General features: G+C 41.6%; 1 protein-coding gene across 4 annotated transcripts in view; it reads left to right on the plus strand.

The window, feature by feature from the left end:
- The window catches only part of SUPT3H (SPT3 homolog, SAGA and STAGA complex component), a 268,403-nt gene that overhangs the window by 210,408 nt on the left and 30,990 nt on the right, over positions 1-27,005 (plus strand). For all 4 annotated transcript variants that reach the window (XM_052693150.1, XM_052693143.1, XM_052693167.1 and 1 more), the window contains 2 exons: positions 373-561; positions 3,269-3,379. In XM_052693150.1, the coding sequence (XP_052549110.1) occupies positions 373-561; positions 3,269-3,379 (300 nt within the window). The remainder of the gene's footprint in view (positions 1-372; positions 562-3,268; positions 3,380-27,005) is intronic.

The following is a 27,005-nucleotide window of genomic DNA, read 5'->3' on the forward strand; positions in this document are numbered from 1 at the left end:
CTGTGGAGTTCATTAACAGAGTTAGGGATGTAAGAAGAAAGGTGTTATAGTCTTAGCTCCAAATTTTAAATTCTTAGCAGCATCTTTCTATTTAAAAGTCACTTCTCTTTCCTTTAGTGGAAATTTCCTCTCTCTCTATTGAAGGCTCTCTCTGCTGCATACTGAGAGATTAACGTTCAGGTCCATATTTGTCAGCAGATACAAGTACAGTAGGTTCTGCAAGGCATGCATTGCTGTGAAGCAGGTGTGATGGTAAACACTAGAATTAGCCAGCAGTGCTGTATCGCATCTCTTCTAACAGTAGAGCTGAGAAGGCCATAACCAGTTTGTGATTTGATTCCATAACTGCTGTTGGGCATCTTGTCTTCGTAGCCACATCTCTTAGGGCAGGCTGCAGGTGTGAAGACTGGCCTTGAGTCTCCTGAAAACACACCACCCCCTACGCCCACCCCACCAGCACCTGCAGGGCAGCAGCATCTTGGGAAGACACCATCGGGAGCGCTGGGGAACGGAGGGATCGGGCAGGACTCTTCCAAATCTAAACAGAGGAAAAGGAAAAAGGTACAGAAGCATGACAATATATATATATATATATATAGAGGATATCATTGTGTCATTTAAAATTATTAATATAATACTAATTCACATTAATTTTAAATTGTGTTACTGCCGGCATTAGAGTAGGGGCCAAAATAGAGTCTAACATTATTTCTGTCAGAACTAGGGTAAGTCTTCTCAGTAATGCCAACAGATGCTGCTTCCAGGAGGAGCTGCTCCTCTACAGCTGCAGCACCACCCAAAATAACACCCCCTTCACCGACATAAACAGCAAGAGTTGGTCTGGAGGGTCAAAGTGTAAGCAAAGTAGGCAAAGAGGTTGTTGTGACTGCCTTGCTCTCAGCAGCCTTAGGCATCTGCCTTCTTTGCCTGTAACAACTTTGCCTGACCTCCTTTATTTCTGTGCCAATTGGTTGCATTCAAGCTAAATATTTGTTTACTTTGCATAAAATACGGACGTCTCATGTTCAGTCCATGAAATGTAAATATTACAATTCCTGTCTTCTGTTGTAGATCCTGGATATTCGGTGTGAGAGAGGTCTATGTACCTTAAAACCACAAGGGAAATAGATTTGATTAAATAAACTGGTTCGGAAGAACGCTGTTATTCCCTTAAGGCTTTTTTTTTGGGGGGAGGGGAAGAGGGAAGGGGTGGGAAAGTGATGGCAGTACCCATTTTGCTGCAAAACAATATGGTGACATGATTTTTTCATCTCTGATATTCTTCTACACAATCAGTACCCATTTTCACAGAATTTTACCAGTAACTTCCAGTCTGGATGTGGCTCTGGGAACCATGGTCTGGTGATTGGTGACCCTGCACATAAGCTGGGGGTTGAAAGGAGATGAGCATTGTGGTCCTTTTCAACCCAGGCCATTTTGTGATTCTATAATGACAGTTAGAAAAAGGTTTGTTTTCTCCCTATAATTTCATCAGGGCTGTGGATACTCCCAATAGGTCCAAATTTCAGTGAGTTGTAAAACCTTTCTGAAGACATTTAGATTGCTTTTTCCTCTTCCTTTTTAATACTGCAGTTGAATATCCATATTTTGTGCCTGCGGCCAATTACCATTATTGCTCCCAGGAACAGGAATTTAGCTGGAGATTGAATTTTTGATACCTCATATTTCACCAGTTTTGTGAGTTTACGTTCAGTTAATTCCTAGTGTTTGACTTAATGCCTTTTAAAATAATTATGTCCTAAAAGGTGCACAGTTTTAATGAAATGTTCCCACGAGTCACCCAGCTTGATTAGGTGTGTGCTGGATACAAGTGAAGCATTGCAACAAACGAGTTAACTTGGTGAAGAATGTTATTCTCAGTCCATGAAGGCCGAGGCCAGCAGAAAATATTTGAGTTTCACATTCCCGTTATGAACATCAGTCAACAAGGGAAGAATCCACCACCATATCATCAGTTACTCTGTTTATATGTGCACAGGCTTCAGTAGACTTGGCACTCTTGAAATAAAATGTTGTGTAAAAAATGTCCTCCGTGTTTAAAAGCATTGATATGTAGTGCGAACGTACAGGGGAAGCATGTATGAGTGTATGTTCAGCGTTCAATACAAGTTTTTGTCATTCACTAATGGTCATGAATTTATGACTGAGCAGCCATCACTCTGATAAACTTGGCAAGCAATCACAGAATCACAGAATCACAAGGTTGGAAATGACCTCCAAGACCATCGAGTCCAACCGCCCTCCCATCACCACTGCTACCACCAGCACTAAACCAGACCTTGCAGCTCCTCATCCAGGCGCCTCTTGAGCACTGCCAGGGATGGAGACTCCACCACCTCCCTGTGCAGCCATTGCTGTGCCTGACCACTAAGAGAAAAAGTTCTTCCTCATGTCCAACCTAAACCTCCTCTGATACAACTTGAGGCCATTTCCTCGGGTCCTGTTTGTTGCTGGGAGAAGAGGCCAAACCCCTCCTCCTTGTAGCCTGCCTTTATGAAGTTGTAGATTGCAATGAGGTTCTCCCTTGAGCCTCCTCTTCTTCAGACTGAACAATCCCAATCCATTCCTTTGACCAGAAAGGAGAAAATAGTAGCTTTTTCCTTTAGAATTCAGGGGATGTTTAGTAAAATCAATGTACAGGTAGCAGCAAAGTCTTCTTCTTCCTCTTTAGGGTTTGTCCTCCAAAAAATTATTTGAAATTTGAAAATGTTCCATCTTTAGATACTTAATTTTTTTACGTCTCTCTCACACCATAATGCCACGTGTTTCATCTCCAAAATGTCAGCCTAATATCACTTATTGGCGATTTTGGTGTCAAATTGCTTTCCACTTGGGCTACTTCTTCAATATTTTCCCCACCCCTTGACATCATAATGAAAGCCTGAAATGTTTTAAAAATAGTTTCTGTGGTTATTGCAGTGTGACTTATATGACCCTTTCATTTCACTTAGAACATTTGCTGCTCTTTTCAATTGCAACATACAGCAGCACTAGGCGAAAGATTTAAGAGGACAAATATGGTGTTCTTTGGGTCTCTTAAGCAGAGTTCATGTAAAAGTCCTCTTTGATTTGTTAATAGCTTTTTTTCTCTAAAGTGCTGTGTGGCAGCAGTGATGTGTATCCTTAGGAAAAAAAAAAAAAAAAAAAGATTGGTCGATCTTATAAAGGTTTATTTTCATACTTTATGCACTGTAGGTCTGTTGTGTGTTTTTGATTTAGTAACAATTTATGTGTTTTTCTGTTGCAGAGCGCTGCAGCCTGTGGTATGGAGGCTCAAAGCGATGCCATCCAGCCCAGCCACATCAGAGAGGCCATTCGGCGCTACGGCCACAAGATTGGCCCCCTATCCCCATTCACAGTACGTAATAACAGAGCTATAAAAAGTTATATTTATAATCTTAAAGAACTTTGATTTTCAAGTGGTCAAATGAAGAAGCTTTGGAATTGTTGAGAGCAATTTGTGGTGACTGTAATTTTCTTTTATAAAAGTGGCATCGTTCTCCCGGGAAATAAAACTTTGTAATTTCTGTCTCTTTTTGGAAGGACAAAAAGGTTTTGTTTTGTTTTGTTTTGTTTTTCTTTTAAATATTATTTTTTTTCAATTACAAATTATGCTTTTTTTATTGTTGTTGTTGTTGTTAGTGCTTGAATTTTCTGTTTTTGCAAAGTTCAGGCTTACAGTTATTTTAAATTATATGTATTCCAAAATGGTGAGGAGCACTTTATATTCTAAAATTAGTTGTGTGTCCATTACTGCTCTTATTGGAAGCTGGACTCTCAAGTGACACATTTAGGGCTGGAGAAAGAAGAGATCGGTTTCTATAGACGACTTTGAACCTCAACTAAAATGCATTAGAACTGAGTTTGTGTGTGTAACTGATGGCTTATGAGGTTTTGCCATCATTTTTTTTTCTGTGCAAATGGCAATTCCGTTGTCCAGAGCAGCCAAAAAAAATCTTTCATTTAAATTTCTCAGCTGATAAAAATGTGTAAGCAGTCAGGCTCTAATGTCATAACTAGGATCGTTTTCTGTGATCTGCTGTTCTGTGTGACAAATATTCTGACTTACCTCAAAACATCTCAATCTAGAAAAGAATGAAAGTCAGAGAAATGGTCATAGGAAAAAAACAACCACCCAGAACACTAGATCTCAGCTCCTAAAATCAGGAAGAAATTGAACATTTTTGGAGAGATTTTACTAGAGGAAAATGATTCTGAATCCAAAGGAAATTTATTTACATGAAATCTATATGGAACAGCAGAAATATCAAGGAAACAGTGGTACTTGACTTCAGAAGCTGGGAACAGGAAGAAAACAAGACTGAAAAGCGTATGTGAAGTTATGGTTTCCCTAGTGTCAAAATGATGCCTGTGAACAGAATTAGGTGTTGGGGTTATTAATTTCAGCGGATGCGTATTTGTAATGAATTCTCTTTACATAATATTACCTCTCTCCTTTGCTCCTCACAAATGCCAAATTAGTATCATTTGCAGTAGCATTTCTAGTCCAAAACAGAGAAGAGTTTAGTCTTATGAATTCCCCAAAGTTTCCAACTAGCCAAACAATTTAATTTGTTGACAGTACCTGCTGTCAGCAGGGTTAATGAGATTTGTAAATTCTCACTAAACAAGCCAAGAAAGAGAGAAGGAATCTTGGATAATCTTGTAGAATATACAGAAGTTGTAGACGTGTAATGCAGTTCCTTTTTTAAGTAAAAAATAATCATAAGGAGCATTGTGAAAAGTATTGTAATGTATGCATCTGGATCTGCCAGTCTCTCCATTTTTCACTGCTATCAATCATAGTTATCCTAAAAGAAACTACTCCGAACTTCCCATAAATTCCTTACAGAAGTAGAAAGCACAAGCATAAACTGAATGTAGGCTGATGCTTCCTTCAGCCCTGCCTTTTTGTATTGCCAGGCTCTCACACTATTGATTTAAAAAATAATTTACCTCGCCATTGGGGGCAGAGGCATGGCAGTATTGCTTCTGAACGGTCTTCTGCTTTCTCCAGTTGCCACCACCTTCACAACAGTTTCTTTGTATGCCTGCATTACCTCTACGTGGGATGACTGAACCAGGAGGAAAAGTGGCTTCTCTCAGTAATGCTTCTTGTGGCTTCTTGTGATGCTGAGCAACTGCAGGTTCAGTGCTTCTAAGAGCTGGAAAACTGCTGTCTGTCCTGTCCCACGTTCTCTTCTCTGGCATGCAAGTGAGAAGTTCATTGGGGCTAATGCTCTTCCTTTTATCCACTGTGTTTTATCAGAGTCCAGTCGTTAATTCAGAGTGATTAGAGACTTCAAATCTCTAATTTGTTTTAAAAGGTGATTTTAATGGGCGTGGCTTGAGGGATTCATTTCAGAAGTAGCATTCTGATTTGTAGAAGCAGCATAGGATCCCTAATTTTCCCATAATTGGGAATATTCAGTAGGGACCAGTCAGAGACAATACTGAATATCTGAACCTCGGCAGTGTGCTTGATAACAGTGGACTGAAGCTCAGAGTATACTCATGCAGATCAAGGTCTGCTTGTAGAAGAAGCTGAGCACTCAGTCATGAGAGCATTTCAACTTAGATTCCCAAAGGTGGCTGCATTGAAGTACACAGAAACAAATGCCTGAAGATGGGTTGCCGCAACTGTAACTTGTAGACTCAGTTGACCTTTGTTGTTCTGTCTGAAGTCTTTTTTCCCACTGCTATCATCTTTCCACTCAACAGTGATGGGGCTTGAGCTGGTTTGTGGCTTTTCTTCTCAGATTCTGACTTTTTTGATAAGCTCCTCAGAGTGTGACATCTGTGCGCTTTTGGGGGTACTTGTTTTGGATGCTTCAGACTTGATTTGGTTGCTTAAAGACAGATGTATTGCAATAACATTTCAGATTTGTATCTTTAGCCCAGAAAGATCTCCTTTGTGTTCCTTGTCATACCCACTAGGCAGCCGTGAATCCCATAACATCTTAAGTTGCACGAGGTACCTAAGCTTAGACAGCTGGATCCATCGGTCTGTTATTGTTTTGGGAGGGCAGGAAGTAAACAACAAGGACAAGTAGAGAAACAGAAACTGTAATATGCAAAGATTCCACCGTGGGAGCCAGGAAAGCTAGAATTTATCTCTGCAGTTGTCATGGATGACTTATGTGGTGTTAGGCATGATACTTAGGCTGGAATTTAGGCTACCAGTTGAACCTGCATACTTTCTAGACAGCTAACTAAAGCCTGTAAAGCCAACAGTCACTTGCAGCATCCTGAAAAATGAGTTATGACAGCTTTTAAACTGAGACGCCAAATCAGTGAAGCCTATGATGAAAATTTTGATCATCCTCTTTTTGACGCTTACGTTCGTTGACAAAGATGGGAGTTAACCTAGTGAATGATTGAGAGAAGTATTGAATGTTCACCAAAGGCATATGTCATTAAATTCAGTGATATCAAGCTTTCATCTCTTCCACCTCAGGGTTTTTTACAGAATCACAGAACAGCCCGGGTTGGAAGGGACCTCAAGGATCACGAAGCTTCAACTCCCCACCAACCTCCCCATTTCATAGCAGGCCAGGCTGCCCAGGGCCCCATCCAACATGGCCTTGAACACCTCCAGGGATGGGGCATATGTATGTTTTGTAGAGAACTTAGGAATAGGAAATGCAGCATACATGTGTATGTCATCTCTTCTGTTTCTCTTAAGACTATTGACCTTCCATGTCAGATCAGAATTTATAAACCACAGGTGCCCATACAGGGTCTGTTTTAAGTAAAGAAAAACAATTTTTCTGTGCATCTACTAAATTTTCTGATGTCTTTTTATCATTTGCTTTAGCATTGCCATTACAGAAGCAAGAAAGTAAATGAATCTGTCCCACTACAGAAATAACAATTATTATGAGGTTTATATTCCATTAAGACCCTAAAATGTATACACAGGACTGAATTTTTAAGAGACATAGTTCTTTGTACCAATAGAGTCTGAATCAGCAGTACATCTGGAGAAATGACTAAGAACCTGGGTCTGCAAAGTATCTCTTCACTGTGATACCTCTTCATATAGTATATATACCTCTTCATTCAAAATTATGAGAGGCTATAAAAATCAATGTTCTCTGTATGAAAAATCCCATTTGCATCCTAAAGCAGAGAAGAAAATTCTAACAGCCTTTCTATAAGCCTGCAGATGTGGTTGCTAACAGCCTTTTGTTTGTCTCTCTGCTGTATAGTTTTGAATCTTCTTTTTTTCCATCACCTTTTCATTGTTTCTGAAAGTGGAGCAGCGAGCTGCTTTACTGTACTCTCCTGGCATATTTAAATCACCTTTCCACTGTTTTTAGCCAGTTTATACCTTTTCTTCCACTTCCTATAACGTGACCATGCCTAAAGTCAGGGATGCATGAAGCCGTGCCACATTCTCAGGTTAAGTCCCAGGTGCTGAAGGAGAATAATCTCCACTAGGATTTCATAGTTCTAAAACTAAAGCTAATTTCTTGCACTGTCTGGTGACTCACAAGTAGCAACAGCCATGCGTAACGGCAAAGACATTCTCCAGGTTCAACACCAGGCTCTAATATTGAGAAAAGCTCCTGCCTTCCTTCTCCTCCGTCAGTTACAAGACGGGGAACTTTCTTTAAGACATGAATAACATGGTCTTCAGTGATGCATTATTGATATTTGACCTGAGAACTTGCGGATGCACACCTAAAATTAACTCTCTAAAAAGTGTTTAAAGCACTCACCATGTAGTCTGTGTTGTATGGACCTTGATTCTGCTAGTCTGGATATACTTGACACAGTTCAGAAGAGAACTTCTAAAAGACTGTTCTACTCTTGTGTTTATCCTCCCACTTTACATCCTCCTTGTGGTGTGGGTTATTTGGCTTTTCCTTAGGCAGTATCTCCTCTTTTCAGCCATCCAGTTGACAGCAGAACAGCCAGGCATGCTATATCAGAGGAGCAACAACCTTACATATGTAGATGTTAGTTCTAATTTCATCTGGAAGCAAAGCGATCTTTCATCAAGAAAGTTCCATGTATTGGGGATGGACTTTAGGAGGGAGGCATTCAGAGTTAGGTTCACTTATGGGCAGGCTGCATTCCTCTCTGAACGCCATCAGTCATGGGATCTCATGGAAGCTTTTTGTCAGAGGACAAAAATGAGTGCAACTCCATTCCTTCGGATATAGTTTTTCCCTCTGATTCTGCAAAAAATACCTCAGATTCTGTCTAAAGTTATTTTGAAGCTTTTGCACGACCTAGAAAATGAACCTAACTTATGTCATACGATTCTTTGAATCTGAAGAAATGGCCATATTTGATTATAGGAAGAACTGGACCTGCTGTAAGAGTGCTGATACATCTCACCCATGCTTGTTTAGACACAGATCATCAGAGCTCACCGTGATGAAAGCACTTCTTGTAGAAGTATTTTTAATACAGATTACAAGGGGCCTTGTTTTTTACCAAATGCTACAAAAATTAGGACACAATGGTCTTTAGAATTGCATGAAAACTGGAAGATCTCCTGATACGTCTGGATAAAAAAAACAATGTTGTTGAAGTAGTGCCCCATGTGAAGAAGTCCTTGAAGGAGAGGTTAAATTTCTCTAATTTGAGTGAATTTTTGTTTTGTTTTGTTTGAGTTTTGGTGATGTATTTTCCCATTTTCCCAACTCTTTTCCATTTTTTCAGATTTTCTAGTAAAAGGGCTTTTGTAACCCTTTGGCCAGTGCAAAAAAACCAATGAGTTGCGTCTAAGAATTCATTTGACTGGGAATCATAACAGCTTCACAGTACATCAGAAAGGAGGTATTCCTGTATATACCCTGTATACAGTGTCATTTTATACTTAGCATCCAATGGTTTACTTGATATGAATTTAAGATTACACTTACTCTTTGAGGTTGGAGTCCCAGTGTGCTCTTCTGTTTGGTTTCCCGAAACCTTTCAGGTGTGTTTCCTAAATGAGGTCCTCCAGGACTAGTGATTGACCCAGAACCAGTGATGTTAGCATCTGAAAATTGCTGTAAATCGTCCAGAGTGAAAAAAATAAGTCATAAAATCATAGAACAGCTTGGGTTGCAAAGGCCCACGGCGCTCAGCCAGTCCCAACCCCCTGCTGTGTGCAGGGTCACCAACCAGCAGCCCAGGCTGCCCAGAGCCGCATCCAATATTTCAAGACTGTTAGGTAACAGTTGGTTTTGTTAGATGGATGTGTGAGGAACTGAGTATTTCCAAGTACTGTACCAATTATAGAGGTGAACAGTACTAGTAGAGATAATAGTTGCTGTGGTACTTGGGTTTTTGTAACATTATTGTGACAAACACCTCAAACTGCCAAAATTTCTGCTGTTGTCATCCATGCAGAGTTTCGTTGGCTTTAACTGAGTTATGTTTGACATGCTGTGTTTGGCGATCTTCTTTGAAAGGCACCAAAATGAGTGGCAAGGGCAGAAACAAAGCAAATTTTATTTGAATGCTGATCCCGGGATGCTGTTGACTTCAAAAACCCCTGCCATATGGAATTCCTCAAAGTACATGTGGCACGTGCTTCCATGCCAACTCCTTTGTCCCTGACTGACTCTGGTAATTAGAAAACCAAAGTAATTTATAGGATAATGGGTGTCCTCTAACTCTGTGCTTCTGTGTATGTGAGAAGGAATGTGGGAGCTTACATCCAGTATGGGGATTCCAAGGATTCTAGGTTCTCCACCTGAAAGTTTAGGGTCTTGATTCTAGGACCGCTGCCACTTCATTTCCACTTCATTCCACTTTGAGAATGAGTTGACCCTAACTGACCTAGACTCAAAATGTTCCCAGGGGCTCCAAGCCTCTGATTTTTCATTCTGTTGTAGTTTGAGACGTACAAACTAAAATCTTCCTATATAATTGGGTTGTGATTCATGTACTATATTTAGTTTCACTGTATCTTCTTCATTTTGAGGGGTTGAAGCTTAATGGAGTTGGGAAGGTGACATTAGTTTTACTTATCAACTATTTAGTTGATAACTTTCTTTCAGAAATAAAAAGAAAATCAGGTGAAGAACTTTTGTTTTTTGTAGAACACTTCAAAATACTGATGTTGTTTCCAAAGAGGAGAACACAACTGTTGCTATGAGTTTTATCACTCACTACTTCTACAAAACTCATCCACATATGTGGTATTGTATTTCCATTTTTGCTTAAAAAACAAATTAGAATATTTGGGGGTTATTTTCTCAGGATGGTTATTATGTATTTGTCAGACACCAACAGGAATATTTGTCTGACAACTTTTCTTCTCTTTACTGTTTAGTCATGATTGTCCTTGCTCTTCCATCTGAGCTGGTGATAGGTGTTCCTAATGATGCAGTTTTGGAGGAACAGTTGAGCTGTGTGGTTTTTCCTTTAGCAGCATTTGATGGATGTTGGTTTGGACAAAAGGAGCACTTTTTGAAAGTTTTATAATCATATGGTAAATGAGAACTAACATTAAAGTAGTGAAAATGATCTGTTTGCATATATTTTGACCTTAATAGCTATGTCAAAATGACTAACGTAATTAGAGCAGTTAGGTTTTGTCTCCAAGCGCAAGCCACAGTGGAAAGCAGCAAGTGTACTGTATGTTATTCTGTGTTGTATCATGTCTGAGGTAGTCTAGACATATATTTTATCCATATATTGTCTTTTGACAGTACTGACTGGTGCTTACTGCAGCCTAATGTAAAGCATGGTCCAGACTTTCGTGGAGTATGACCATCCAACCACTTCTTTATCAACCTGTTAATCCAGCCTTCAAATCCATCTCTCTCCGATTCAGAGATAAGGATGTGGTGCAGGATCATGTCAAAGACCTTGCACAGGTGCAGGTAGATGATATCAATTGCCCTTTCTTTGTCCACTGTTGCTCTCAGTCAGTCATGGAAAGTCACCAAACTGGTGAGGCACAATCTGCCCTTGCTGAAGCTGTGCTGGCTGACTCAGAGCACTGCTGCAGCCCAGGCTGCTTCAAAGTTTGCAGGTGCTGCATTGATTTCCCAGCAGATCTCTGTGTATCTGTAATCCCCCATCAGAATGAGATCTTCTGAGCACAGTGCCACTTGTACCTGAACAAGAAGGCCTCATTCACAGGCTCCTCTGATCAGTCAGCCATAGTAGACCCAACCACCAGATGTCTTAGTCCAGTCTCTGATTTTAACCCACAAGCTCTCAACCAGATTAGGGCTGTTTCTCAGAGGCAGCTCTTCTCAGTTTACCTACTTGTTACACAGAGGGCAAATCCCCCACCCCTCCTTCCTTTCCTATCCCTTCTAAAAAGCCTGTAGTCCTCAACCATACTATTCCAGTTGTGCTATTTGTTTCTGTGATACTGTAGTTTCCTAATTACATCTCAGCTTCCAAATCCTCTTGCTTTTGTGGCCACTAATTCATTGCAGGCTCAGTCTTACTTCTTTATTCAGTCAAAACTCTATGGGAAATCTGCCTACATAAGATTAGCAGACTTTTTACATTCAGAGATGGATTTATATTTGTCTATAAAATGAATCACAGAATCATACAATGGCCTGGGTTGAAAAGGGCCACAACAGTCATCTAGTTTCAACCCCCCATTATGTGCTGGGTCACCAATCACCAGACCAGGCTGCCCAGAGCCACATCCAGCTTACTTGAATAGAGTTTATTTCTAATACTTGGAGTAACAAACAATACCTCATTAATAAAAAATAATCTGCGATCAAGATATCTGAAACCTTGATATGAACAGTCAATTTCTGACATGATTCACCTGATGAATAATGCACGTTTGCAGTGGCATTTATGGCCTTGAGATGCATTCTGCTCAGAAGAATCGCATCCTGTGCTCTGAAGGGAGAGGGAAAGCTACAGCAGTGCTAATTGGATGGGAAAGTGTTCCCCGAACGGATCCTTTGTCCCCTCTGGTTTATGCTAGTTCTGAAATGAAGTGTTTTTGATGTTTGGCTAAAGAGAAACCGAGATTATTAATGAAAACTGTGATACTGCACAGACCTGCAGAAGACAGTGGCCATTATTCAGCGGCGTAAATGGAGCGTGTTGAATGAACAGAGGGTATAACCAACTTTTGTTTGGGTATTTACTTTTTTTGGGAAAATGCTCCTTCAGGCCCCAGGTAATTTCAGCATGAAATGACTTGCTAGTCTAAACCCTCTCTTGTTAAAAATGTCAGCCCCGTAAAATTGCATAAGCATCATGAAACAATGAGTACTTACCAAGCTATGTTTATGTCGCTGCTTTTGGCATTCCCACCATGAAGAGCATGGAATGCCAGGGAATGCTCTGGGCTGAAGACCTGCATGATTTGCCCTTCAAACAGCCCTGCTTCTACACCTATAGCATCCTAATTCAAAGCCAGCCTGCATGTGGCCCTGGGCAGCCTGGCCTGGTGGTTGGCAACCCTGCACATAGCGGGGGGGAAAGGGGGTTGAAGCCAGATGAGCATTGTGGTCATTTTATGAATCTCTGATAAAGAGTCAGTATGATATTTGTAGAGATAAGCGAATTAAACAGAGCTGAAAATTTGGGAAAACGCATTACTTTCAGGTGCCCCAAACTTCAGAAAAACGTCAGCTTCACTTTTGGTCAAAGAATTACTCTTCTTGACTGAAAGGAATTCCTTCCTGCCTACTTCCAACCAGAACAGTAGTCTGAAAGGCTTTGGAATACAGTCTTTGGTAATTGTTTCAGTATACACAAAGTGGATATGTTACATCAAAGTTTTTCTAAAGCACTTGAGTGATACACATTTTTGAATACAGTTTCTGAAAGAAATTAGGTGCGCTGGAATCATATCAAACCAAACATCTGTGATATTTAGGGTACTGTAAATAATGTGCTGCCCCAGCTGATAATCAAAATCAATTGATACTGATTTGGAAGAAGTCAGAATTTCATTCTTCATCAGCTTTCCAGAATGAAATGTATGTACTGATGTCAGAAAGCATTTGAAAACTTTTCCTTCTGTTCTGTGTTTGTTTTCTGATATATAAAAAGTCAACTTGACACATTTTTCATTTCTCCTCGTTTGGAAAGCAAAAAAAAGAAAAGAAAAAACAAACCCCAAACCCAACATTTTATTTCATTAAGCAATTAGAATCTTGTGAAGTGTTTGTCTGTGCTTCAAGCGATTGTCTGCAGTTATTTGTTGTTCTGTAGTGTTAACCCCGTGTGTTTGAAAAATCGGAGTTATGATTCTATAAAGCAGCAGGAAGTCCAATCTCAGTGTGGAAATCTTGCCCCCTTCCCTCCCAGCCCCCACCCCAAGGTTCCTCCTTTCAGATTTATGAAAGAAAACATTTCTTTCTGTAAAAGGGTTTTGTGTGCCAGCATCTGGAAGTGTTTATTTCGGTGGCGTGTAATCTATCTGTGGATTTAGTTAGCACCAGACCCCCTTTTGTGTACTCCTGACTTAAAATTTTTATAAATGATCTTGTTGAATTTGTGCCAGCGTGCACATGATTTGGCTGATTGCTGCATATATCCTTTACCTGCCAGTCACCTTTGATTTATATCCCTTCCCCTCTGCTTCTGCCTTCCAAAAATGGTGCCACTGGACTGTCCTCTAAATCATCGGACTGGATAAATTGCTCCAAGATGAGATGGTACGTCTCGGGCCGACTCCTAGACAGAAGGCATTCCTATAATCCACCCTCGCCCACTGTGTGTAGGGCCATTCAAAAAAGAGAAGGGCCAGGGGAAATCGGGCTCCTTCTTCCCCTCCATCCCGAGCACTATTTCTTCCAGTGCCATTCAAAAATGCAGGACCGGGCGTTTGATTTATGGAGCTCTTTGTGCCGATTGAAGACGCTCAAACAGTCCGAGAGCTTTTCCACGTGCTCTCCTGAATTGAACTTCTTTGTGATATGAGTTTAATCCCGAGAACACAATTCTCTCCCAGAAAGATTAAAATGTAAAAGAATCGCATTTCTGAGGATATTTTGGAGCATTTCACTTGGAAAGGGTTCCTCAATATACTTGACAGGTCTGTCCTTGATAGAAATCCCTACTGGTTTCCTTAAGCTAAACAGCTAATGCTCCTTCAGAATAACAACAGTTCTGTAAGCTTTACTTAATGACATTACTAATTTGGAGAGTTTTATGAAGTTTCCTGGAGAAAAGCAGGTGGCTTGGCAGTAATTTAAAAGGTTCACAATTTGTGGTAGCGGTTTCAGGGGGTTTCATGTTTCTGAAGAGGGAGAGCAAACTGCGTATTGCTTAAGAGCGTCTGACACAATGATGTATAATTTTGGACTAAGTTTCCAGAAGTTCATTGGTCATTAAATGCGCTGCTTGACTTTATATTGCAGTTTCCCAGCTGTCTCTACTGGGGGTAATCTTAACGCTCAAGCAGAATTTATTAACGAAGGCATAAGCTGATGAAACAGTAACTTGCCCAGATGATTTTATTAAACAGAAACACTGATTCTTAGATAAGAGAAAAATGTCACTTAAGTAGATTCGAAGAGAACTGGCTCCTTTTCTGCACAGCACTGGGAAAGCGTTTACAAACGGTCTGGATAGCATTTGGTATCCTGTGGGGACGTTTAGAATTCTTGGGTCGCACATCCATCAGTGTCTCAGCACACAGCACAGTGCATGAATTGTTGGGAGCAGTGTGCAAGGCCTTCCAGTGGTGCAGATGAGGGTCGGAGGAGGCAGGAGGCAATGGCATGGAATCACTGTGCTGTTCCCATCATCCCAGCCGGCCTGGGATGCTGTTAGCACAGCACAGAGCAGCTGGCTGTGTGAGTGATCATAAAAAATACACAGATTTGACAAAATGTTTATTAGCTCTGTTAGGGAGAAGACAATAAGTAAGCTCTGAGGTGTCAATTCACTTCATCTCTCTTACAATGCAAAGCAGCCCCTAATTTGTTAAGCCTTATATAATTATCTTTTCTTAGCTGTTTATCCTGGCTGATAGGCTGAGGAAGCTAGGCTTGTTCAGCATGGAGAAGAGAAGGCTGCAGGGTGACCTCATTGCAGCCTTCCAGCACCTAAAGGGAACCTACAAACAGGAGGGGAGTCAACTCTTGGAAAGGGGAGATGGCAGCAGGACAAGGGGAAATGGTTTGAAGTTGAGGGAGGGCAGATTGAGGTTGGATGTCAGGGGAAGTTGTGTGCTGTGAGAGTGGTGAGGTGCTGGAACAGCTGCCCAGAGAGGCTGTGATGCCCCGTCCATCCCTGGAGGTGTTCAAGGCCAGGTTGGATGGGGCCCTGGGCAGCCTGGGCTGCTGTGAAATGGGGAGGTTGGTGGCCCTGCATGGCACAGGGGGGTTGGAGCTTCGTGATCCTTGTGGTCCCTTCCAACCCAAACCATTCTGTGATTCTGTGATCCAGACTCACAGCTGTACGGAGGCTTTTTGCATCCAGTTGTACTGATGTGACAGGGTCCTGGGGTCAGAATATGCTATTTTGTCAACAAAGTATATATTCTTTTATTCCTCTTCAGAGTTATAAGAATACAAGTGAGAATCTGACTTCTGGTTCTTTGCTCATGGCAATCTGAAAAATTATACAGCTACAGAGGCATGTGCTGGAAGGGAAAGGTGAGCAAATTTCATTCTACAGCACATATTAGGAGAAAAAGAAGGTAACTGAATGAACCTTTCCAAAGCATTACTGAAAGAGAAGATACATAAACACACACACCCCCCTTAAAAAATTCACATTAGTTTTGGTAATGGCAGTGACATAGCCATACAGGATGTATGGTACAAACCTTAATGAACGGCAGTTTGATAATTAAAAAATCTTATTTTTTAATTTTTTTTTTTAAAACTTGTCAATACTTGGAATAGTCGCTGTGCTCCCTGCAGTTCCATATTTGTATGGGTCTGCTAGATTTTGAGCAATATTCTGCACTGACACCATCATACACTGCAAGAGAAGATGGTGCAGTTGTGTTCTGCACAGTTCTTTCTATTTCCCCTGGATCGTAAGCATTCGCCCATGCATGTTTTTCTTCCTGAGTGATTTAGAAGTGCTTTATGAGCTAAAATTACTTACAGTTGTCAGTTCACCTACAACAGGGACTGAAGCAGCTCAATGTGACATGCAGCAGCTGTGGAAAAGTCTGCAGCAGTGCTGCACTGCTTTGTAGGACAGGATGTGAACTGTCTAGATGAAAGATTATGAGAACTCGAGAATCATGTAATACAACTGTTTGAGTTGGGATTATTGCATGGATTAATGTATGGTTTAGGAAAGTGACGCAGAACTTTTAATTTCTTGTGAACAGGATCTCCATTTTCGATGTTGTTTTTTATCACTGACATTAGACAGACCTGTGCTGTTGCCCTGAGCTTGGAGAGAAGCTCTGCCCCCAGTTAGCTCCAGCATCACAGGTCTCTCCCTTTGCAACGAGGGAAAATACGTGGGATGAAGCATTTATTCTGGAAGGGGACATAAAAAAAGAATCATAAAAAATAATCTGTGAGTATCAGGACTAGGTGGAAATATTTCTTCGCAGTTCCCATTACCTGCTGTTTTCATTTCCAGTTGCCTATTCTCTCTTTTATAAAGCCATAGAATCATAGAATGGTTTGGGTTGTAAGGGTCCCCAAGGATCATAAGGTTCCAAACCCCCCCGCCACAGGCAGGGCCACCAACCTCCACATTTAATACTAGATCAGGCTGCCCAGAGCCCCATCCAACCTGGCCTTGAACACCACCAGGAATGGGGCATCCTTCATCATATAAACCTCACTTCAGCAAATAAGTCATCTGCATAACTTTTAACTATGATAAAAAGTATGAGAAAAAATGGAGGAGAATGCAAGTGGGAGGAAAGAACTCTCAGAGGTGCAGAGAGGCAAAGAAATAGATACGCGTGGTTTGTGCATGCAGTTACATCTAGATCTTCAAGGATTGAGGGAAGATGCTGTGTTGGATCAGTAGTGCGTTGTCACAGAACTCAAGCCATTAAGTTAAGGGGAACTCTTGAAAGGAATAGAAGAATCTGGAAAAAGCATGAAAGGAATGTATGGGTTTAGAAATAGAATAAAGCCAAGCAGGCAGCTGTCAGGTTTTTAGTACTGTGTAGTGCTGCACTTACAGATGTGACTAGTGCCCTCTTTAAGATGAACTCTCAGCCACTCTTTCTAATCCATCCCTTGTATCTTCTGGGCCACATTTTGTAGGATGGCTCTCTTGCTTCTAAACCAGCAGCTCCTTAGCCCTACTTATATCACCCACAATAATTCAGACCTTGCTCAATAAGTTCCTCAGATATGTAGTGTTACAAATACCACCCTTTTTTTCCATGTCACTTTGTTTTATAGGAGAGAGAACATAGGGATGGATTTTTTTCGTTGGTGTTTTACTTCTCAGTGTCTCTGTTTTTGTATTAGTTAATATGCACATGGGTAAAAATTGTTCTTTCGTAAAGTTTAGAATCATAGAATCATAGGATTGCTCAGGTTGGAAAAGACCTTAAAGGTCATTATGTCCAACAGTGACCAAACTCTACCAGCCCTCCGCTAAATCATGGCCCTGAGCACCACATCCAAACGGTTTGAAACACAGCCAGGGATGGAGACTCCACCACCTCCCTGTCAGCCCATGGCAGTGCTGAGCAGCCCTTTCTGTACAGAAGTGTTTCCTGACATCCAACCTCAACCTCCCCTGGTGCAACATGGGGCCATTTCCCCTCGTCCTGTCACCTGAAGTTTAGGAACTATTAAAGCCCTGAGAGCATCCCTCAGCCAGGATTCCTTCAGAGTGTTTGCTGGATGACTGCTGAACCCAGTGTGGTTAAAAAGCTGTGCTCTGAAATCCATAGCCCAGGGCTCTGGTAAGAACGTCATGCTTTTAACCTTGTATCATTTAAATGCCAGTATTGCTTGTAGTGGCTGAATCACTCAGAGCATAGACTTTTAAATGTGGCATGGTGCAGGCACAAAGGAAATGATCCCACAATCAGTGTTTGCAAAGAGTTATGCTGCCTGTACAAGAAGTAGGTAGGGGAGAGGCTGGCACCCAGCCTGGAGGTGATCTGATGTACAAACACAACATTTCAGGCTGGCACAGACTTTAAATGTGGCGATGTGCTGACAGGATTGCCACTTTTGATGGTAAGGAATTGAGACAGCAGAAGAAAATAAAGCTCTCTGGAGATCTGCATGTGCTAGTTTTACTGCAGAAGGTGATAAAACTGCTGGAAGCAAGCTGTCTCCATGCAGAATTGTTGCAATACAAACAACCTGGAAGTGAGACATATTAATTTCACCGACTTAATTTTGTTGGTGGTGAAGGGTTTGGATTTGTTTGTTTTTTCACTGCGGGGACAAATTGTTGCTCTTTGCCATCAAGAAGCCTGTAGTTCTAATTGGTGTTTAGATACAAGGCGTAAGTCTTGTGAGACCATCAAAAGATATAACTTACATTTAAAGTGTAGATTAGGTGCGTCAGAGGAAAAGCATAACCTTTCTTCTGCATCTGTTAACAACAAAGTTTTAACAGCGTCATCATTGTGCCTGGAGTTTAAAAAGAATAAAAATGGAAAGATATATGCTTGCTGCCACTTCAAACAGCTTGGGATTTAATTGTTTGGTAGAAAAGGTCCATCTTTATCCATAATTTCCTAACTGAATAGTTAGGTGATGAAAAGAGATAAGGAGGTACAAGAGAGGAAAACTGGTTGGCTCAAGGAACTGACACAAAGCGATTAATTTCAGCTCTTCAGAACACGCTGAAAGCAGTTCACATAATAAAGAAGTACTGATTCTGATGCACAATTATATAAGTGGTTGGCAACCCTGCCTGCAGCAGGGTTTTGGAACTTGATGGTCCTTGAGGTCTCTTCCAGCCCAAGCCATTCTGTGATTCAAGTTACCAAAAGCAGCTGGCAGTTCTGATTTCTGTGTTTGCTTTCCAGTTTACATACAAGAAGCAAATTGTCATTTAACTTTAAAAAGGGATCACAATAATTACTAATGTTTTTCAATATAAGAATATCAGTTAAGATATAGAACTGTATCAGCCTGTGCAGGCAGGATGTGGCTCTGGGCAGCCTGGTCTGGTGTTGGTGACCCTGCAGGGGGTTGAAACTAGATGAAGATTGTGGTCCTTTTCAACCCAGGCCATTCTATAATTTTGTGATTCTACGATGCTATGTTTGTTACAAATGATACAAATAGAGAAGACAAATGCCAAGTTTTGGTAAGATTAGAAAGGAGAAATAAGGGTAGATGGTGTTTCTTGACTTATGAGAAAAACGACATAATTACATAAATTATCCAATAAGTGTAAGAATTTTTCTATGGGACTCGTAGCACAGAAAAGTTTTAAGAATTACTGATGAAGTTCCTCTGCCTTTTGCTTGTTCCTGTGAAAGGATGAGGCAGAAGATGTGCTATGTTGCATTGAGTATGTGCACATCAAAAACTCAAACTTATTTCTATAACTTCCTCATCAAGAAGATTAGAAACTGGACAAAGAGTGAGAAAAGCTGTTATGTGCCACTGAGTTTAATCTGGAAAGAAAAAGGTGAAGTATGGCTGTAATCATAGAGTCATAGACTGGCCTGGGTTGCAAAGGCCCACAGCGCTCCTCCAGCTCCAACCCCTGCTGTGTGCAGGTCGCCAACCAGCAGCCCAGGCTGCCCAGAGCCACATCCAGCCTGGCCTTGAATGCCTGCAGGGATGGGGCATCCACAGCCTCCTTGGGCAACCTGTGCCAGTGCCTCACCACCCTCTGCATGAAAAACTTCCTCCTCATATCCAACCCAAACCTCCCCTATCTCACTTTAAAGCCATTCCCCTTGTCCCATCACCACCCACCCTCACAAACAGCCGTTCCCCCTCCTGTTTATCCGCTCCCTTCAAGCTCTGAAGGCCACCATGAGGTCACCCCACAGCCTTCTCTTCTCCAGGCTAAACAAGCCCAGTTCCCTCAACCTTTCCTCACACAGAGCTGCTCCAGCCCTCTGACATCTCAGTGCCTCCTCTGGACCTGCTCCCAGAGCTCCACGTCTTTCCTGTGCTGGGGCCCCAGGCCTTGACACTAATGTGAGCATAAAGACATAGAGGGCATGCAACGCTGGAGATGGCACCCATGTTATATGCTTAGTTGGTGGTTGTGGTGGCCACAAGATCCTTAATGAACAGAGATGAAGAATTTGGTAATGGCAGACAATGAAGAACTCCAGTTTATCCAAATTCAGCCTGATCTGGCAACTTCACATTAGGGATCTCAGAGGGGCATGAAAAGGTAACTAGACCTGAGTTAATCAGCCAAGAATCTTTATCGGTTGTATTATGGGGTAAGAAACACTTTCTGCCATGTCTGAGAGCAAAGGTTACAATCTGCAGTATTATTTGCTTCCCGTAATTTATTACACACTTCCCAGTTCATCAAAGCACAATTTCCTTTAGGTTGCTGAAGCAACCCATTGTATTTCTTACTTTTCATGGGGAAAAAATACCCAAATTCATAAGCTCTACTTTTAAGAAACTGGAATTCAACATTTCTAATAATTTATTTAAAGAAAAAAAAAAAGACTTTGAACTGATATATATTCTGTACTTTAAACTGATTCAGTATTCACTTGCCCATCATCAACAGGAACCTTCTGGCTTTAGTGCTTTTTTGCCATATACTTCAACAACAGCACGAGAGGTTGGGCAGCTCTGACTTCACCATCACAGCTGAGACTCTGACATTGCAGTATCAAGTCTCAAAACTTTTTCTAGAAGGACAAACCCAGGACATCTAGGATTGGACATCCTCACCTGTGTTGTTCCTTAAGACCATGCAAGGAAGCTTTGCACATGGGAATGCCATAAAGTATTTTCAAGACGTGTCAGTAGAATTCAACATCATACCCTCTGTTCCATGCTATGAAGAGATGATTCTGTTGGGTCAGGTTCACATCATTGCGAGTAGTTTTACTGAAGCAGACACACATAATGATATTATGTCTTAGTTCTCTTGGGTTCCTTGTTGGAGAGCAGAAGAGATCTGGAGTCAAGTGCAGTGTAACATGGCACTGTGGCTTTCCTGCATGGCACAATACAGACATAGGTGGAACGGCTGGAGCTCTGCATTAGTAGAGTGTATTGGGTCACTGGAACATTTACATAGCAAATTCTTAAGCTTTCCAGTTCTCCAGGTATAGTTTATTTAGGGTCTAGTTTCCTTGTCAAGTATTTTTAAGAAAAAGTTAATTGGAGACTGTGAAGTAATGAAGAGGACAAGTTAGTGACGGAGATTTACTGAGTTACCATTTGATAAATGAAGTGCAAACAAGCTATTTTCATTCCAGAAGAGCCAGATGTTCAGTATTTCATCTGCGAATTAAGAAAATGGGCTATGTTTGCAGACTCTGGGGCTGTATCTTGCAAAGAAGGGATTTTGAAAGAATATCCCGGAGTCTTGAGAAATCCATGGAATGTGATGGAGGCAGTGCAGAGCTGGAAGGCTGGATGCAGTCCTTGGACAGGCAGGAATGGAAAAGGGAAGGGTTTTCTTCTGTGTAAGAATGGCTAAAACACTGCTCAGTTTCATGTTTTAATAAAAACCATAAATTGGAGAGAGCTCAAAGATCCAGGAGAAATTGGGAGAGACCAAAACCTCCCGACATAGAGATGTACATGGTGCTTAATCTCTTATCGAGCTGAGTAAAGTGTTGTGTAATCAGTCTTTAAGGGCACAGGAAAGAAGAAAAATCTCAACTTTCGGGGTTTTTCAGTCTTAACATTCAAATTGAAACAGTAGTCACTGTGGGTTTCCTTCTGGCTAGACACGAACACCTGTATTTGAGCACATTAACTAGATTTCCTATTGAGAGAAATAAGTGCTTTGGGACTGTAATTTATCTTGTCCTAGGGCAGATGTGTGAATGGGGTCAAATGAACCATGTTGCAGAAGTACCTTCGTCTGTACCTTGACAGAATGATGTGTGTAGGTAGGTTTGGTGAGAGGAGTCTTTTTCCTAGTATCCAACTTGACCTTTAGGCTGGACAAATTCCATCAAGAAATAAGGCATAGGTTTTTAACGATGTAATTAAGTGCTGAAATAATTCAACTGATGCTTGTGACAGATTGCCCATGAGTGGAAATTTTAAAATCAAGATGAGATGTGAACCAGGCTGTGCTCCGGTTCAACCACAACTATGGAATTTGGAGAACCAGTTCAAGGAAATTTGCAGGGGCTGATATGCAGCAAAGTTAGATTGGATGGTGCTGCCTGACCCTAAGAGCTGGAAACTATGCTTCACATGAAACCAAACTCTCCAGTGCTTCACAAGCACTGTAGAAATGCAAATCCACTTGTTGTGCAGGTCAGTAGCTCATCCAGTTGGAATTCTTAATGCTTGGGTGCGTAGTTTCACAGGACATCATTTGAAAATACGTAGTAAATTCCCTGTCTGTATACAGCAGTTCTGCTTCAGAGATGCCACTGTCAATATCTTTTCATTATTTTTGTGTTATGCTACAGTCTGATCGTTTTCTAAAATACATTCCAACTATGTCTCTTCTTGTTTTTTTGTGAGGGAGCTGTTTCTTACATACTTACAGGAATCAATCTTAAAAATATTTTTCTAATAGCTATTAGAACAGGTAGATAAACCAATTTTTCCAAATCCACTCTTTGAGCCATTTTTTATATACAGTATCTCCACACATTCTTATAAATAGAATCATAGAATCACAGAATGCTTTGGGTTGGAAGGGACCTCAAGGATCACGAAGCTCCAACCCCCCTGTGCCATGCAGGGCCACCAACCTCCCCATTTCACAGCAGCCCAGGCTGCCCAGGGCCCCATCCAACCTGGCCTTGAACACCTCCAGGGATGGACGGGGCATCACAGCCTCTCTGGGCAGCTGTTCCAGCACCTCACCACTCTCTTGGTAAAGAATACTCAGATTACTTCTGTATTCTGAATAAAATGGCCTAAATCCACCACCTTAATTGGAGTAGTGGAAATAACAAGTTATTTCCATTCTTTGAGTGTCTTTGGCAAATTTCCATTGTGTCAACATAATTAAGATATATTAATATTAATCTGGTAAGTGCTGCAACTTTACATAGTGGAAAAATAAAATAAAAAAGACCATGAGAATATTTTTCAATATCAGTTTCGATTTTAATACTTTATATTGTTGTGAGAAGTTATAAAAATGTGTTATTATTTTATTACCCCATTAAGAAAACAACGCAGCAACAGATGCTTGTTACCCCGATTTTCTCAGTCTGTTTATGAGGATGTTTTATCAAAATGGGTCTTTTAAAAGTTATAAAGATGTAATACTCTCCTAAATTAGGCCATAAATGCCTAATGTGGAAAACTAATACATTTTATTATTTTTCAAGTATGGGTTTATGTATATTAAAATATGCAGCTGTTAGGAAGTCTGGAGTGTGTGTAACAGAAACATATTGCATTACAAGATGTTAGTGTCTCTCTCTGAGTATGTACATTCTTTATGCATATACCCACACAAGCTTTTGGCTTGTGGAAGAGACTGCATTAACATCGTGGTTCAGTATTATTTTCTAATATCATGGATTATTTTTTATGTATGCACATAAATGCAGGATATGCAAACCATGTACATGTATTTTTACTCTGTATTTCCCAAGTTTTTCCTGCAGCCACATACACAAATTGAGTAGGTCGATGTAAAATGTGCATCTAAATAACGTTAAGTAACAACATCAGCATTTGTACAGTGTGTTTCTGAAAAATGGTAGATGCTCCTTTACTGGGAGATTATCACCTGGTTTATCACTCTGTCTTCCATGCCAGGCAGCTAGAATGTAATTTGTGGCAGATGAGGGATTGTTGCAGGTAGCACGGTGACCCTGGCTGCTGGAAGAGATCTTACAATTGGAAGGATTTTCAAATTTCTCCATGATTGGAAGTGAGTAGTCCAGAAGTCGAATGTATTTGTAGGATACATCAAATTCTGTGGTAATGGCAGGAGTGCACACATCTACAAAACTACTGTACCGTCATTGAACTACCTCTTTATTTCCAGCAGTTCCCCATCTATCTTTTACTGAGGAGCCTAGAACTGGACACAGTACTCCAGGTGTGGCCTCCCTAGGGCAGAACAGAGGAAGATGATCACCTACTCACCTTTCTGGCCACTCTCTGTGCAATGCACCCCAGGATCCCGTTGTTCTTCTTGGTCACAGAGCACCTGCTGGCTCACGGCCAACCTGTTGGCCACCAGGACACCCAGGTTTTTCTCTGCAGAGCTCCTCTCCAGCAGCTCAGCTCCTAACCTGTACTGATGCATGTGGTTATTCCTCCCCAGGTGTAAGACCCTGCACTTGCTCTTGTCGAACCTTATTAGGTTCTTCTCTGCCCAACTCTCTGCCTGCCCAGGTCTCTCTGCATGGCAGCACAGCATCTTTAGTGTATCAGCCACTCCTCTCAGCTTTGCATTATTATTTGCATTGGAAAGCAAACTTTCCAAAGGTGGACTCTATCCCTTCATCCAGATCATTCATGAAGTTGTTGAAGAAGACTGGACCCAGCACCGACCCCTGGGGATCACTAGTTTGGTCTCCAACTAGACTGTGCTGCTGATCACAGTTCCCTGAGCAATGCCAGGCAACCAGCTCTCAAGGCACCTCACTGTCTGCTCATCAATCCTGCACTTTCTAAGTTTCCTGACAAGAAGGTTGTGAGAGTGGCAGAAGCTGTGCTGTAGTCAAGGTACACAGCATCCACTGCTCCCCCTGCAATTACCAAGCCATTCATGACATCGTAGAACGCTGCCAGGTTGGTCAAGCACCATTTCCCGTTAGTGAATCCATGTTGATTACTCCCAATCATCTTTTCTTCCACCTTCTAGGAGATGACTTTCAGAATAAGCTGTTCCATTCCCTTCCCAGGAATGGAGGTGAGATTGGCTGCCTGTAGTTTCCCAACTCTTCCTTCTTGCCCCTCTTGAAGACTGCAGTGATATTGGCTTTCCTCCTGTCTTCAGGCACGTCTCCCACTCTCCATGACCTTTCATAGATGATAGAGGGTAGTTTGAAAATCACTTCTGCCAGATCTCTCAGCACTCATGGAGGCATCCCATCAGCTCCCATGGATCTGTGTTCATCAAGTTTGATTAGTTGCTTTCTGACCAGATCTTTCTCAGCCAGATTCCTTTCTCCAAACTCTCTCTCTTGTTGTCCTTGACCTCCTTTGACAGATTTAATTCCAGGTGGGCCTTAGCCTTCATTGTTGCATCCTTACATGGCCTGACAACGTTCCTGTATTCCTCCCAAATGGCCAGACCCTTTTTCCACATTCTATAATTTTCCTTCTTCCGTTTGAGTTTCTAATAATCATAGAATCATAGAATGGCCTGGGTTGAAAAGGACCATAGTTTCAGTCCCCCCCCCCGTTGCCACCCTGCACATATTTCTATCTTCTTTTTTTTAAAGTATATATTTTTCTGGAGAATTGAAAGGCTTGCTGCCTTTTCTTACTGAACTAGAAATCCTGATGGTTTTGTGTGCTGTGACTTATTTGGTTGGACCAGAGCCACCTGAATGATGTGGTGGGATATTGTACCCACGGTGGCTTATATTAGATTTTTGACCTATGTTGGGCTCCACTGTTGCATATCCTGTGGGATCATTCCACAGGGAAGCAGCCGAAAAAGGAGTTTTGCAGAAAAGGCCCTGGGGTCTTGGTGGACATCAAGTTGGTTATGTGCTGGCAAATGACCTGATGGCAAAGAAGTCCAGTGGTATCCCGGGTTGCATTGGGCACAGCTTTATCACTGAAGTGAGGAAGGTGATCCTCCTCCTCTGCCCAGCCCTGGTGAGGCCTGTCTGGAGTACTGCATCCAGTTCAGGGCTCCACAGTACAAGAAAGACAGGGAATTACTGGAACAAGAACAGTGAATGGCCTGAAAGATATCTAAGGGCTTGGAGGATCTCACGTCAGTCACGTGAGAAGAGGTTGAGACAGCCGGGATTGTGCAGCCTGGAGATAGGAAGGCCTGGGGGACTTTATCAAGGCCAATAAATATCTAAAAGGCAGAATGAAGGAAACAGATCCAGACTCTTCTCAGTGAAAGCACAACAGGCAGTGGGCACAAAGCAAATGCAAGAGGTTCAGCTTAAACGTGAAAATAACTTTCACACTCTGAGGGCAGTTGAGCACTGGCACAGGTTGCCCAGTGCAATTGTGGAGTCCCCGTCTGTGGAGATGCTGTAAACCCAGCTGGATTCCAGTCTGAGCACCATGCTCGAGGTGACCCTGCGTGAGCAGGGGGTTGGAGCAGATATTCTCCAGAGGCACCTTCCAGCCTCAGTGATTCTGAGAAGTGTAGTATTGTTAGGATCGTGGTTAGAAATTGCATCATTTCAAGTTTTCTGCCTTCTCATCATTCTCTGTATTCGTTCAATATCTACATTATCCTACAGACTTGTATCCAAAGAGCATGAAAGCTCAATTATTTGAACTCTGGCTCAGGCCTGGGTTCAAATGCACCCATTATAGTTAAAATCATGCTGTTACACGTTTGCCTCTCTTCTAACCATGTTAAGAACTGCACACAAAGCCTGCAGGCCGTATAGTTTCAATTAACCTAATTGATCACAGTGGCTGTGCTGCCAACCACCAAAGTGTTGATAGGACTTCACTGGAAGCTCAGCTATTCTGTCATCATCTGGTCTCAAAATGTAGTTAAGATGAGCCTCCTCTTTCAGAACTTTTATGAAATCTTAAATTCAATCCAATATACAAAGGGCTCAATTTGTTGTCATTTTCTGTTTCTCAAGTTTTGCCACTAAGTGGCTCACTGGGATATCCTGAACCTGATTTACATCAACTGAATAGTTTCTATCAAGACAGCAGAGGATATAACATAGCATCACTACCAGGGATTCACGGCCAACAGAAGAGTTTAGTCCTTTGTCCAGAGGACTCTGTGCTTCTGAAAAGATCAGAGGTGAGCATTTGCAACACTGGAAACTTGAAACTTGTTTTTCTGAGTGAGTTCCACAAGAGGCTGTTGTCCCAGTG

Source organism: Tympanuchus pallidicinctus, unplaced genomic scaffold (genome assembly GCF_026119805.1).
Source record: "Tympanuchus pallidicinctus isolate F22 unplaced genomic scaffold, pur_lepc_1.0 scaffold1, whole genome shotgun sequence".
Lineage (NCBI taxonomy): Eukaryota > Metazoa > Chordata > Aves > Galliformes > Phasianidae > Tympanuchus > Tympanuchus pallidicinctus.